This window comes from Brachyistius frenatus, unplaced genomic scaffold (assembly GCF_029030835.1).
Source record: "Brachyistius frenatus isolate BFR_SWC_R1_liver_20210118 unplaced genomic scaffold, ASM2903083v1 Contig_217, whole genome shotgun sequence".
Taxonomy (NCBI): Eukaryota; Metazoa; Chordata; class Actinopteri; family Embiotocidae; genus Brachyistius; species Brachyistius frenatus.
Window position 1 is genome coordinate 541,557 of NW_027210816.1, and position 15,888 is coordinate 557,444.

The following is a 15,888-nucleotide window of genomic DNA, read 5'->3' on the forward strand; positions in this document are numbered from 1 at the left end:
CGCTGCTCGACAGATAATATTAAAATAACTTGTGCTTTCTGGTGGGCACCTCTGTCCAACACGAGTTCTTACGTGTATTTTTAGTACATGTGTACCCAGTGGAAAGTAGCCTAAAGTGTCAGTGTGCATTTTTATTGGTGTGCATGAGTCCACACAGTCACCGACTGTCAGTGTAGCTCGAATATTATAAAACACACACAGACTTTGTCAAGACTAGCCAATATATGAACAAGGCAGCAGACAAAAAAAAATTTAGATTCTTGTTTGACCAATACACATAATTAATTTTAGTTACTACATGAGGTCAGTTAAATAAATCTGCAGTCAACAGCTGTCAGATCAGAACAGCCTCTCGCTTAAACTTTTGTTAAGAAACTCATCTTAGTAAATTGATATTTGTTTCTTGAGATTAAATCATTTGTAGTTTTTCACACAGACTGTATATAAAAGCTTCTGGGTCTAAGAAAATGAGGCAGATGCAGAAGTATCTTAAGCTGCAATACCAGCGAGTGCCACTAGAGGTTGGCTCCAAAAAGCCTCCGGCTCCATAGACTCCCATTCAATTTCTCTCATGAAATCTGAAGTCAGTGCATGTTTTTCAGAAGTTATTTTGGTGTTGTTAGCTAAAGTCGTTCCTTCTTATTAGTTTTCTGGCGGTCCGTCTGAAAATAATTCCGCTATTAATTAGAAAATATACTTTTGTTTGAGTGACAGGCCTGTGGTGCAGTCAGGTTACAGCTATCGGTGGGGTGGACTTAATATCGTCAGGTTTCCAATCAGATCAGTCAGATCCACCGCTCGCTCCTCCCCCAGCTCGTCCAAATATGGTCACTTCCTGCTCCAAACTGCTATGAACTAGCAAAATGGCGATGAACAAAATCCGAACTCGAGGCTTCATGACGGCTTTTCACAAACCAATGGGTGACGCTGGTTGCCGCATTAATTTTTAATAACAAATCAAATGCACCAACTCTCCGGCTTCAGTTATTAAGTACAAAAACACTGTTACAACTACACACTGATGTACACAAGAGCAGCAATATTCAACTTTTTTTTTCATTAACGAATCTCATGAAAAGGAACAAAACAAACCATATATTGATCTTTCCATCAAATGTTATCTGTGCAGTCCAAAGCTTTGGTATGTTTTTCCTCTGTGCCATAGACTTCCATTGTTGTCTGAAAAAAACTATTAAAAATACATCGCTGAGTGACACAGTCCTCCATATTGATCAACTCTGGCACTGAAGTTTGTACTGACTCAGCCACACATCCACCATCCTGCTGCTGTAAAATTCTCACCAGAGAACGAAAGGTGTATCCATCCACAGCAGAAAGTAGTCCCCTGCGAACGCAGGCTTTACTCCTGTTTGGTTTAAAAAGTATTAATTGGTTTTGGTCTTTTCTTCAGATTGGTTGACATGAAAAATACAAAGTAAGGGCAGAGTATTCTTTTTAAAAGCACAAAAATTCCTGTCTTTTCAAAGCAATGACAACATAATTGAGCACCAGGAAAGAACGCATCTCGTGTGAATCAGCGCCATACAGCCTCAATCACCCTTTAAAAGAAATAATTCAAAAAACGTCACACTCGCAGCGATTAATTATTAAAATCTGAAACGCATTTAAAAATCACAATTTTCACCTCGCTTTGCAGGCAGTTATCACGGTTGTTTATTTAAAATGATTAGCGATCATTTATTTTGCCTGACGGGGAGAGTTCTGGGGGGGGGGGTGATGCGCTAGAACACAGGGTACCGGCAGGCTGCCCACCCCGGGCCACGATCTGGGTCGTCGCGTGGGAGGCTGTGATTGGTTGATGTGAATGAATCATCCCACCGCCACCGAGGGGAATTCAATTCTCTCCTCCGAGAGACAAGTTTGCCTGCAGAGTGAAGATGAGGCTGTTTTCTCTCTTCACCGCTGCTCCCTTCAAGTTCTTCAGCTCCTTGTTTGCTTTTTTTTTTAATTTTTTTTTTTTATAAGTACTATCATCAAACCCTATATCGGAATTGGTTTCGAATCACTGCGAGATCCGGACTGTCATCAGCATGCAGCAGCACACGGCGGTGTTCACGCTCGCTGACCTCCTCCTCAACCGTTTACCTCGTTAAAGCAGAGAGGTGATTCGTGTCGTCACTCCCGGGTCTCTTGAGTCGGCATCCACGACATGTATGTCGCACGGGCTCCCGAGCCTATGCTGCTCTTGCCACCCACCTCACCCCACCCCACCCCACCCCACCTCACCTCACCCCATCCCCCACCTGGAAGTCAGGATTTGAACCTGTTGTGCTGAAGGTGCAGCAGTTGAATCTTTGGGTCTCTGCTGAGCCAGTTGTACCTCTGTTCTCTCCACTCTTATGCTGTTTTTTTTTTTTTAACCCTCTGATACTTTACTTCTCCTAATGATAGATTTTTGATTAAGTAAATGGGAAAAGCAATATATTTATTGGAAGAAGATCAAATTAAAATCAGTTTATAAACTATAAAAAAAAAAAAAAATGTCCATTTAAAGTGATTTGTGCCAACAGGGCTGAAACATCTCTTTCACAGCACTGAAAAATTGTGGATATTTGAATTTGCAGCACAGTTATTTAAATTGAAAGGGTTACTTCTCTCAGATCACAAAAGACTGTTCCCTCGCTTATCTTTTATTCGCCCAGATTTCACGATTTCTTCCTGTAGTTCTTCAGCCTCCTCTGAAATACAATGAAAAGATTTTCATACAGTTGGATATTCATACAGAATACAGTTGGATGTTCAACGGCAGTGAGTCTCTTTAGAAAAAAAAAATCACCCAGAGGCCTCACTGCAAGCCGCCGTTATTCACAATTTATTTTGGTTATTTATTTGTACACTGACCATTAAAATTGACACTATGTACAAGCACAGCATCCTCTTGCAGCAACATTAATGCACAGTCATACACACACACACACACACACACACACACACACACACACACACACACACACACACACACACACACACACACACACACACACACCTGGAGATCTCCGCGTTGCTCTCCGGACTCCGAGGGACGACCCAATGGGCACTCCTTGTGTATTTTGGCAGCTTTAAATGGGCCGCAACGGGAACATAAATAACTGCAGTCGTGATCATCGTCTCACTGTTCGGCCTCTCAAACACACCTGCAGGTTCAGACTCTGGCACAGAAAGTCTCTCAACTGCACGCAATCTTAAACGCACACACACAAACGCGCGTATGCACTCAGAAACACTCTTCATCCGTATATAGGAGGCAGCTGGCCACTCAGTGGTTCGGTGTGCCCTCTGAGCTGAATGATTGTCCTTCACACACAAACACACACTCAGTACACCAACCGGCTCTTCTTTTTCCTCTGAGGCATCTTTAAAGCTTCGTCCTGCCGCACGTGTTCCGGGTCGGCTCAATGCGATCAATTCCAAATGTCAGTTTAAACTACAACCGGCTCGCTAATGACGAATCATTCTCAATTATCTTCCCCTGACATTTTGTTCTCGGCGCCTTCATTACGGACCAGAAAGCTTTTTTCCGGAAAGAGATCAATCACTGCGATGGGCTGAAGAGAAAGTGACGCTGACCCCGACCGTGATGGGCACCGTACAGTGCAGGAGGGGGGGGGGGGGTGTCACACACACACACACACACACACACACACACACACACACACACACACACACACACACACACACACACACACACACACACGCTGTTTGTACACAAACGTCGGTGCGCATCATTGTCACCGTCAGCCGTGACAGCGCAGGTGACGGATGATTGACAGCAGGACAGAGTGACGGAGACTCTGCAGCACCAAAAACATACACCGTCGCTGTGATTCCTTCCAGCTGTCAAGCAAACGTTATTGAAACTTTTGAAAATGTGGAGCTGTATAAACAGACTCTTTATCTATGTATTTATTCATCTGTACGTCTTTATCGATATAGCAGAGACATATGAGAGGTTCAGAGGTGTGTGTGTGTGTGTGTGTTTGGATTTCGGGTGGGAAAAACTTCACTCGCATCTGGAGTGAATGTTGTTTGATTTATTCATTTCTCCTTCATTCTCTTCATCGAACAATGTAGGTGACTGAGATGTGGAGGGAGGCAGACGGTCTTTTTACTGCTCGGTATCTCTCTTTGGAGTCATTCAGTTCAATCTGAATCATCTTCTTTATACTCCGCCCACATATCCTGTGTCATCCTGAAATACTTCTAAGATACTTTTTAAGGGAAATACGTCTTTGCTGAACCTGTTCTCCACTCCTGGGCAGGTGTTCCTCTACTTTAAGGGATCACAAGTTGCAACCAGTTGTTAGTTGGGATGCACCAAACTGTTTGTCAATCAGATACTCCTCCAGTCTAGTATTTTGGCCGTCACCTTCTTGTTTTGTTTTTTTGAGCCATAATTGACCATATTTGGACGAGCTGGGGAGGAGCAAGGGGAGGATCAGACTGATAAGCTGAGGACACTGTGTCCCGCCCACCTAGACCAGAAAGCTGACTGTACTACAGGCCTGTCAATCAAACCAGACACGCCCCCCCCCCCACCCGAAGATAGCTCTCTTTGAGGGTTTATATCTAATTATGTGATTGATGATGTGATTATTTTCAGAAGGAGCACCACAACACTGATGAGAAGGAGTGAATTTAGTTTAATTTTGTATTTCATGAGGACACTTTTTCTTCACAGTCTGCCCTCAGTGGACATTACTGGTATCACACTTTAAGGTACTTCTGCAGTGACTTCAGTTTTCAGACCTGGATACTGCGTCCATTTTCACAGTGCAAGATTGTGAGAATATTCAGTTAATTTCTATGTTTACAAATATAATAACATTTAAAAAATATAGCTAATAAGTGAGATGCACAAGAACAGATAAAATGCATAAAATTAAACACAAATACAGTGAAAATATAGAATAAGCAAATATGCCTTTTAAAGGCGCCGTAGTTCAAGTGCAGGCAAGTGCAAGAGAGCTTGAAGAGTATCTAGTTAAAGGTTAATGTAAAGAGATATGTTTTACATCTACACGTGCATAATACATGTAGACCTCATATTTTTTTCTCAAAGGAACAAAAAGGAGAACTAACTAACTGGTGACTGTTGGCAGGTATTTTGTGCTGTGAAGTCGAGCCTAATGTTGCTGTCTTTTCCAAACTGTGGAGTCCTGCAGGTCATTTAATTAAGTATGTTATCGGATTTGTACTCCAATCACCTAAAGGTCAGTTATCAGGACTGATAAAGTCACATCGGTGCATCCTTAGTTGTCCGTTAGTAGCTCTTCCCTCTTTCTTCTTCTTTCCGTACTTTATTTACTCTGCTGTAAAAGTGAATATTTGTCTAGGTGAAATCTCGGCGCCTTCATTACGGACCAGAAAGCAAATGAAATTATTTTGCAGACCCAGCTGCTCTCTGAGGTTTTTCCTTCAAATACACACTGCCACTCTCAGAGAAGTGTTTGCCCTCAGCTTGCTCCTCGTGGTGCAGACTTGACAGCAGAGTCCCCGTCCCCCCCGTCCCCTCCTCCCCAAAGACTCCGGGGAAAGGGAGAGGGAGACGGAGAGACACTGAGCACACATTCAGACCGTGCCTGTCTGTCCTCGGGGGGCCTCCCCGGGCGTTCGGCAGGCGCCGCTGCCAGGGCTGCGCCACGATCCGCGCTCTCCCCTCCTCGCCACGCTTCTGTTTTTTTTTTTTTCTCTCTGCCAGCTTCAGCCTCCTCTTCCTCTCGCCATCTTTATCCGCTGCAGAACCGGCGGTCTGTTTACCTCACTGCTTTACCGGGTCTTCTAATTTTCTTTCTTCCCTTCCGTCGTTATTCCCTCCACATATCTCACCTCCTCTTCATCTTCCTCGCCTGCCTGCTTTTCCTTCAGCTCTTCTCCCCGCGCCCCCTTTGCTCCATTCTCCTTTCTTCTCTTTTTAGCCTCCTTCTCTTTGCAGTCCCGAACACTCTTTGTATCTGACCTCATTGTCAGGTCATCAGCGAGGAGCCAAGGAGAGATACAAGTGGAAGATGGAGCAGATAGAGAGTGTAAGAAGCGCCTAAACCTCCCTCCTGATAGCCCCGCCAAGAGCTGAAAGCCGCTCTGTGTCCGATTAATAATAAATGAGGCAGATCACTCGGTTTGACTCAGAACCTCCTCCTCTTTCTCCTCCTCCTCCTCCTCCTCCTTTTCCTCACCTGTAATGAGTTGGAGGGAGGCACCAGGGACACGAACAGGGCTGTAATACACTCAGGGGGAGCCCCGAGAGAAATGTGATCAGCCTCGTGTCCAATCCTCTTCCTCGTGTCCAATCCTCTTCCTCCTCTTCGCTTCGAGGCGCTTTTTCGAGTGAACATTTTTTCCTGTGAAAAATTGTTCTTTGTAGGTAAAAGCGAAATAATAATGATTAACATTATTTGTATAGAACTTTTCTAAACTTAAGTTTGACAGATAAAATAAGCCATTATAACAAAGCAAAATTGAATTCAAACGAGCTTTAAAATCGAACAACACAATGATCGTATAACACCAATTAAAACAGGATTTAAAAGAAATAAAAGTGGATCACTAAAATCAGATAAGGCTCGCCGATAAAAGTATATTTTATGATGACATTTAAAACATGTCACTGACTCTGCAGATCTGGTTTCCTCCGGCAGCTCGTTCCATAACTGAGTGATTTTTCACCTCTGGTTTTAAGACGTGTCAGGAACAGAAAAGAGTTTTTTGCCTGAGGATGTCAGGCTTGTATGGAAGAATGAGGCCGACTCAATAGGAGGTAGAGAGGTCGTGAAGAGTCTTAAAAGTCAACAGTAAAATCTTAGAATTAATTCCAAAACATACTTGGAGTCGGAGCGAGGAGGCTAAAACAGGTGTGATGTGGTTCCCTTTTCCTGGTTTTAGTTGAAAGTCCGGCAGCTGAGTTCTGTACAATTTGAAGTGAACTGATGGATTTTTGATTGAGGCAGGTGAAGAGGCTTGCAGAAAAAGAAAAACGGTGGTTTTGGACTTTAGGTGCACCAGGCCTGTATTTCTTCAGTTTATTGTTTGTTTACCTGCTGAGGATCGAAGGGGCAGAGACGAGTTGATTGATTACAGCATCATTCAGACACACGGCAAGTGTTTCACAGAGGCTTTGAAGGACAACACATTAAACGTGCAGTTGCATATTTAATTTACTGGAAAGCCTCAGTAAACAGTGTTTAACTCGGATCTAAATGAGCTGACAGACCTCACTTATCCAGGAAGGAGAGCACAGAAACTAAAAGCTGCTTCACCTTGTTTGGATTTCCGGGAACATGCAGTAAACCTGTCCCCTCAGGTCATCCAGGGCAAATATATACTTTCTGAAGGGAGGCTGCATCTTTACCACTAATGAATTGAAATGCTCATATTTCCTCAGCAGCGGCTAAATGTACAATAGAAATGACCACAAAATGATTCATCTTTCTTTATCGCAGTTTTAAAAAAGTGCAGGTTTCAAACCAAAAAGGCTGCATTTGTAATTTGCTGTTGTCTCAACAAGCTTTTAATTATCTGTAATGAATTAACATCTATAATTTGACATTGTGAAGGTCAATAAAGCAGTGAAAAAGAATAAATCAGATAGATTTGCAGCATGCAGCTTCTTTTGGTCAGATATCTTCCCTCCCGCCTATAAGAACGTGCCAAATTTGTTTTTTCTCTCCGTCTCCATTACCAAACACAAATGAGAGGATCTAGTTGTTTTTTCTCCAGCTCCCTTTTCTGAGAGCAGTGAGCAAACAAACAACACAAAGCTGCACAGATTATACTGAAATTTGTATTCTGCCACATGTTCAGCCCTTGTTCTGTTTCAGGCAGGTTTTCTCTGAAGGGTCCCACCGCCCATAGTGCACCGGGGGTTCGGTGGCGATAAGTGCAGGGCAGAATCGGACCTCAGAGCGACTAACTGGTCAGTGTGTGGTCGGCGGGACGAAACTTATCAGCCGCTGTGAAAATGAAATGCGTATTTTTTTGGCCGGTGAGCGGGTTTCATTTCCCATCCCGGAGTGAGAGCCGGCGGCAGGCGGGCTGCAGGATTAGTATTCAGCTGGCTGCAGACAACAGAGGCGGTGTGTTGGTGTTTGCCCTGTGGCTGTTGTCTTGCTGTCAGGTTAGCCAATGACACGTCAGAGCTCACCTCTACCAGCCTCAGCAGCTTGTGGCTGTAATACACTTCCGCTGGCTCCATTTCCACTCTCCCACTCCGCAGCTGAAACCGACAGCGTCCATCATTTTTAACCGGATTTGGTAAACACAGGATTGTACAGCTTCCATGTTTAACAGGTGTTTACTTCCTTCAGCTACATAATACAATTTTGGACCGTCTAATTGAGCTAAACTGGGTTTCAACTTCTGGAATCACCAACTATAAACATAAGTAGAAGTAAAACACATTTACAGTTTTGACGACTTAGTCGTGCGAAAGGAAAAACAGACTCACTGATCGCGTAAGAAGGTATCAGTAACCTCATACAGGCAATTTATATGATGAAAATTATACAATTACATGCTTCATTATTTTAAGAGCTGCAGCTTTGAAGCATCTCCAGTTTACTCGTTGCAATTATGTCATTTAAGAACTTTTTTTTTTAATATATTCTTATAGGAATCACTGTAAATATTAAGTCCAGTTTTACAGTATTGGTAAGTTCATTTAAATAAAAAAAAAATAAAAAAAATTATATATATATATATCTTTGGCACAAAAGTCAGTATTTTCCATAAATTCAGACGTTCCTGAATAAACCATTAGATTACTTTGTAAAAAAGAAAAAGAAAAGGAAAAAAAAAAAAGCATGAGAATACCACAACTGAGGCAGATCTGGGTTGTGGCCGCTGTCCTCCAGGCTACATGAATCTCCACAGAACAGAAATTTGTACACAATCATCTCATGATTTGGCAAAAAACATGCAATATCTAATTCAATAAAGTTCAAATGTTGTTTTCTTGGCACTTCGATTCATGTGAAATAAGAATATAGGGGATGACTTGGCACGTAGTGCCAAATTTCTGAACGAAAATCATGAAAATGACTTGAAATATTAAAATACAAGTTTGCAGCTCCTGTGCAGGTATCTTTTGGCAAGTCTAGCTCAGAGCAGCAGTATTGTCCATTTTTTATCTTCCAGCTCCATTTCATGACTGCTAGACTCCACCGTCTCGACCCTCGTGGAGGTCGAGATCAAATGAAGCGAGCTGCTCTGTCCGTTTCTATCCGCGTCTTCTCCTCTTTGTGTTGGTGTCCGTTACCTTCGATATGTTTCTCTTTCAGTCTCTCCGTTTTCTATTTGTTTATTTCTGTCCTTACTCCACCTGCATTGTCCATTTTCCTTGTCTCTGCCTCCGTCCTTTGCTTCTCCATCCTCTTCCCTCCCTCCTCACTGAGCGGGGAGGCCTTTGACGCGAGGCTGATATATATTCACGCAGGTCATTTGTCAGCAGCGTGTCGCTCTGAAAGCAGCGAGCAGGAAACCAGATCAATAAGACGGCTGATCGGACGGATCTCTTAAGAGTCCTCTTCAGCCCCGGAGAGATAAGGGGGAATTTTCTTCTTTTGTGTTTTTTTTTGAATGGATGGCACTTTAAAGAGTCACACACGGTGGGGGTGGGAGGGGTATGTGTGGGTGAAAAGAAAGATCTGAACGCATCACGGGCAGTATTAAAATGCGCCAAGGCATTTCGATTGAAAAGGTGCGACGGGTCTCGCTGGAAGGACGGGACGTCTCAGGAAGTTAGAGTTTCTAATTTAATCCACTTCAAACTCCTGAAAGCGAATTCACATCTTTTATTCCTGTGATCTTTAGATAATAAAGAAAAACTGATTGTTTGAAATTTAACGCCTCACTGTGCTTAAATGGACACAAATCCATCCAGGTGATCTTGTTTTGCATATTTCAGCATGCAGAGACCTGCGGGACGACGGGGCGCCGAAAACACGACTTTATTCTGTACTTTTCAATTAAAAGTGACAAATCCTGTCATGCTTTCTACCAGCAGTGTTTCCCTGATGATAAAAAAAAAAAAAATCACCTCCAGCTATGACAATACACCAAAATGTGAGGATCTTTTGTCCATTGAGGCAGCTCAACATCGTATTGAATTATAAACTATCACCTCAAAAAAACGCGCCGCGAGATGAAAAACGTAGAAAGTCCGGACCAGAGAAAAGGCAGGAAGCGCTGACAGGGAAAATCAGCGAGAGACGCGACAGTCTGGGACTGAAGTTCAGATTGCTCAAGATATTGTCTCTGATGTGTTTGTGCATGCGTGCACACACACACACACACACACACACACACACACACACACGTTCTGTGTTGTTTAAGTGCAGCTTGGAAAGAACGCACACACACACACACACACACAGTGCATCACCTCAAGGTGGTTTTGTGTCAAGTGCAAAGAACATTCTGGGTTTTTGATTCTTTTGTATATTTTATTTGCGCAAATGTGGAAAACATTGGAAATGGAGCAGCAAAAAAAAGAAAAACATCAAGCTAAAATCCCACAGAGCTGAAGAATCCCATCCAGCCGAAGGAAGCGAGTGCAGAAGATGCTCCTTAATGTCAAAACTCAAGAGAAAGTAAATCTTCGTGCAACTAGAAATAGAACCCCGTTTGAAGTTGGTGTGTGTTTGGGAGCCGAGGTGTGTGTATTTGTATAACGGTGTTTAATCGAGAAGCCATCACGTGCGACTTACCTTCCTCCAGCTCGTCATGGCAACCTTCACGGAAAGCGCAAGTTGGCCATTTTCAAGCATAGCTCAGCCTCCCTCGACGTCTGCGTCCTGTGTTGCATTTAACACATTGTTAACAAGCAGTGACATCATCCTCACATTATATATATTTGTTGGACCTGTGAAGATATTTATAGTTTTGTTTCTATACCTTGGTGCATCCTGTTCAGGTGACTTGTGGAACTTTTTTTTAGCAGCTGGTGGCGGTTGTGCAGTGTCAACGTTGTGTTTTATTGGGTTTGTTGTATAGTGCAGTGATTTGTCAGCATGACTTCAAAGGCAGAAACAATAAAAAAAAAAATGAAGCTGTTATTGACCTTCAGATCTGCGGTTCATGAAATAATCATCCAGATCGATGTGGATCCCACGTAAACACACATGAATGTGTTTGATAGTCGGCGTTCATGAATTCATTAATGTTTGATGGACTCATCATCACACGCTTCTTAACTACAGATGAACACGAGGCTCGCATTCTTCTCTCTTTTTTTTTTTTTTTGACTGACCCTCCTCTTCCTCTTCCTTCTCCCCCATCGTCTGTCCACAGCTGCTTCCTGTCGCTGCTGCTGGTGGCCGCCGTGGTCTGGAAGATCAAACAGAGCTGCTGGGCGTCACGGCGACGAGAAGTAAGTCATGATTACAACAATTTTTCAACCTATAGGTGTGTCGATACCCCCGAGTTCTTCTAACTCTGCATTTTCGAACGTTTCCATTTTGAAAACGTCAATATATTTTCAAGCTGTCAGCCTCTGAAAGTATTTTATTGAAGTGCAGAGACCATGATTATTTGTTCCAGTGGAAGTCATTTGAGCTGCACTGAGTCAACAAGTCCAAAAGTTTGTTGTTTTTTGTTGTTGTTTTTTTTTAAAGGACGACAAAGCAATCATACAAACTGTAGGAAGCACTGCGGGAAATATTCTCATTTTTCAGGTCAAATCTGGAAACTCAAAAACAACATTTTGGAATATTTTTAAACTGCCCCACTGAAGGACAACAGATATACAGATTATTTAATTATAAATAGAAGATTTAGCAAGTGCTGAAGGATAGAGAGCACGTATTATCACAAAGCTCCTATCTGATTGGTTTGTTCCTTAGATTACAACAGCTACAGAAAATTTGCTCATTTTCTGACTTTGTTTCTTAAACTAATTGTTAAAGCAGCTGATTTATTTTTCCAGGATGTACAGTATCTCTCGGTAACCTCAGTATCTGAATGATACCTCACTGTTGAGGCAGATTGACAAAGAGTGTTTGCTTGTTGCAGCTGAGTGAAGTGATGTAAAAAAAAAAAAAAAAGAAAGAAAAAAAAGAAAGAAACTATGAAAAAGTGCAGGATTTCTTTTTTGCATATTGAACACTAGCTCGCTGAAAAGATGACAAAATGCATTTTCATTGTGCGTTTCCAGAAGGGTTTGGACCACCTTTTGAATGTGTGTGTGTGTGTGTGTGTGTGTGTGTGTGTGTGTGTGTGTGTGTGTGTGTGTGTGTGTGTGTGTGTGTGTGTGTGTGTGTGTGTGTGTGTGTGTGTGTGTGTGTGTGTGTGTCTCTCTCTCTCTCTCTCTCTGAGGGCAGACGAGCTGATGTTTCTGATTAATGTGAACTTTTTTTGTTGTTGTGCTTTTCACACTCGTACCGGCTGAAGTGCCTTTCGGCTGTGACCTCGCCTGAGAGTGCCGTCATCAGCCTCACCTGCGTGCACCCACTCTGCCCTCTCTCCATCACAAAACCACTGTTGTCCAGCAAAGTCCTCTACAGTCTAACCTCCACACACAATTCACACCGGACGGTTGTTAAGAGGACTGAAGGCCAACAGCTTCAGTGGGGATTGTTAAACCTTTTACATTAAAATCAGCTCGAAAGTGATGAAAAAATATTCACTTCATGAAAGCAAGAATCACTTGTAAGGACAAAGATATTTTTTGGCTGTGTAACTACCGCAAGATGAGATTTTTACACTCACAATTTGACTTTTAAAATCAGTATATTGCACATCAGACTTCACCAGCGCTTTCTGATGAACAACCCTGAAGATATAACATGTCTTCTAACGTCTGAAATGGTCTTAAAGTCTTGAGCACGAGTGAAACAATCGCTCGTTTAATTCAGAAAGTGATCATTTGATGTTGTTTGTTCATGATGACTTGAACCAATCAGTAGTTCGAAGGAGGTTTTGAACAACATCATGTTTTTTTTTTTTTTGGCGTCATACAATAGAAATGTATAGTTAGTTACTACCGGTGTAATTTCCAATATAATATAAAAAATTAAATGCATATGTTGATAAAGGCAATATTCAGACCTGTCAACAAAATAATGGCAGAGTAACTTATTCAGCTACAAACATGTCTGAAAGACACTGTATTTTACAGGTTCCAGCTCAGTTTAAGAGTTTACACGGCGGCTCCACATACACGAAGCTCCGCACATGTAAAATAAAGCGACTAAATAAAATACAGAAATATTGTGATATCCCATTTGAAAATGCAGAGGGACAATAGTTATTACAGTCATCATCATGTGTACAGAAGAAGTCCAGCCTTCACGCTGCACCGAGGTTTTGCATCACATTTAAAAACTGCTGTGAGATGCTTCCATAACGCATTCGTCTTTTCACTACAAGACACTTAATAAACGTCTGCCAATCGGAGCTGTAAATTTAGCTGTGACATCACCGGCGCGGAGTCGCTTTACAGTTCATGTTCTTAAAGACAGCGTTAGCCGTACAGCGAGCGCCTCCATTCACACGTGTCGAGTTGAATTAGGACCGCGGCTCTTTAAGAAACACTCAGCAGTTGTTGTTTTTTTCGTGCCGCATCCGCCTCTCTCCGCTCCCACTCCGAGCAGAGAGGAAAAAGACGCTTTCCTGCATGCATAAAGAAATAAAATAACATTTTGCCTTTTTGCAGTCTGTTCACGACTGCACGATTACACCAGAACTAACGGCACTGAAAAGTATTGTTTTACTGCTTCAGACTGCATACAAATACACTTTTTTTCTGGGCTTTAAGACGCTCATCATCTCGCACTTAGTTGCCATTTAATCTTCATCTCGTTTCGGGATTTGATGTATTATAAGTGGGAGCATAAAAACACCGAGCAAATGTTCCCCTTAGAATCCAGAAATTGACTGTAAAAAGTTAGAAGTGTGCAGGAGCTTCTTTCTCGTTGCACGGCGGCCCCGCCGTCATTCGTGCACATGCACTGTTCAAACACAACGTGACACATAATTTACACAAACAGAAAGCTAATCATGTTTTTCCGTGAGGTCGACTCTCTTCATTACAACCATTTTCTTCCTTGACATGAAGACCGTGCTGCTCTTTTCAGCACTGTCCCTCCAGGCCTCGTTGCCACATTCATGCTCGACTCCTCCACGTTACCCGCCGCTTGCATCAGCTGCACGGTGACACACATTTGCATCTCATTATGCCCTCCGTTCACCTCACTTAGGCCCGGTACGGCGGGGAAACGGTGGCCGTTACATTTTATGTGGTCGTTCCAGGGCGGAAGGACATTTAAGGGCCGCGTCTCCGAGACCTTTTACTTCTAACCGCCGACTGCTTGTCCTCTGACTTTAAAGAGTTTGGGCTCATTGTGCTGTCACAGGCGTTGTAAGTCGCTCTGGATAACAGCGTTAGCTTAAGCCCTAAAATGTAAATGTCACTGTAAGCTCTTTTTAAGACGGGCTGGAAATCATCTTTTTAGAGGTTACAACTACAGAAAAAAAATTTGTCTGTGAGACATTTTAGTTATTCATGAATATCTTTTTGTTAAAAAAAAAAAATCAAATGGTAACTGTTGTCATAACCGGTGTTTAAGCAAAACTGTCTAACTCTCCGCATCCAAAACAATCCAAGGTCCTATACAGATATGAATAAACCTTATTTGCAGGACACAAAAACATGCAACTAATTCTAATACTTTCAGCATTTTTCTTTGTTTGAGAAAATGAAACCTGAACATTATTTAACCACCAGAAAAGCTCGTCTTCATTCTCTGCTCCATTAAATGAAACATTTTTCTTCATGAAACTTCTGCTACTTCTATTAAAAGCTACATAACCATGAGCAGCAATAGATTCATTAAAAGCTCAGGTGAATTATGATTATTAAAGGTGCCTGACGAGATGCAGCTGGAAAATATAATGTGTTTTGTAAACCCGATAAATTTTATTAATGTGTTGCTGAGCTTTAACAATTCAAAATAGTTCTTTTGATTTAGTTTAGATGGACCAACTGCTGGAGATTCAAGGACACGAGCACGGCTACAATTAACGGTTATTTTCATTATCAATGAACGTGTTGGTTACTTTCTCTTAGTTCATTCGCTGTTCGATCTCAAAAATGTCGACCAGTGTTTCCCAAAGCCAAGATGGAGCATAAAATGTTGTATTTTGTCCCAACCAGAAGATATTCGGTTTCTAATCACGAATCTTTAAAAGAACCAGAACATATTCATATTTAAGAGGATTAAATCACATAAAATTCCTAAAAAAATTTTTTTTTTAAAAAGACTCAAAATGATTAATAAATTATCAAAATGGTTGGCAATTCATTTTTCTCCACAAACTAAATGATTAATCCGCTAATTGTCGTTAAATACAAGCAACTAGTTAACATAGTGAAGGATCATAAAACCGTCGGATTTCTATTTATTTTTGCGAAGTGCACTGCACACACAGAGCTGTGCAAACGTTTTTCGGTTCTTTAGAGTTCTTGTCCGTCACGCGTTGCCACCAGGGAGACAGCCGACCGGTCCCACACTCAGATTCACAACAGCTCCAGACAGACACTCATCACAATTCAGTTTCACTCACATTTGGCAGGTTTTCTGGTGTTTTAATTTCCAGCTCCGGGTATAAATATGTTTGTGACTCCATCTGAGTTTCTTCTCGGTGTAGAAGTAGGCTAACACCTGCTGAGACTGCTGCCGGTTTTCGGAGCTACTCGGAGGCCACCTGTTGGGGTCTGCGCGGCTCGTTTTGTGCTGCTTTCAGATGTTTTTTTTGTTGTTTTTTTTTTCCCTCACGTGTCCGTTTGCCGTGCATCTGTTTGCACGCATGCGCTCGCATGTGTGTGTCGGTCTGCACTGTCTTGAGTCTTAATCAAAGCCTTTCCTTTGAGACCTG

The 15,888-nt window shown here is 42.2% G+C and overlaps 1 protein-coding gene across 1 annotated transcript in view; it reads left to right on the forward strand.

Annotated features, from left to right (window-relative positions):
- atrn (attractin) overlaps nt 1–15,888 on the forward strand; it is a 110,736-nt gene that overhangs the window by 59,657 nt on the left and 35,191 nt on the right. Inside the window, exon 26 of the mRNA XM_069719547.1 lies at nt 11,305–11,383. Coding sequence (XP_069575648.1) covers nt 11,305–11,383 — 79 coding nt within the window. The remainder of the gene's footprint in view (nt 1–11,304; nt 11,384–15,888) is intronic.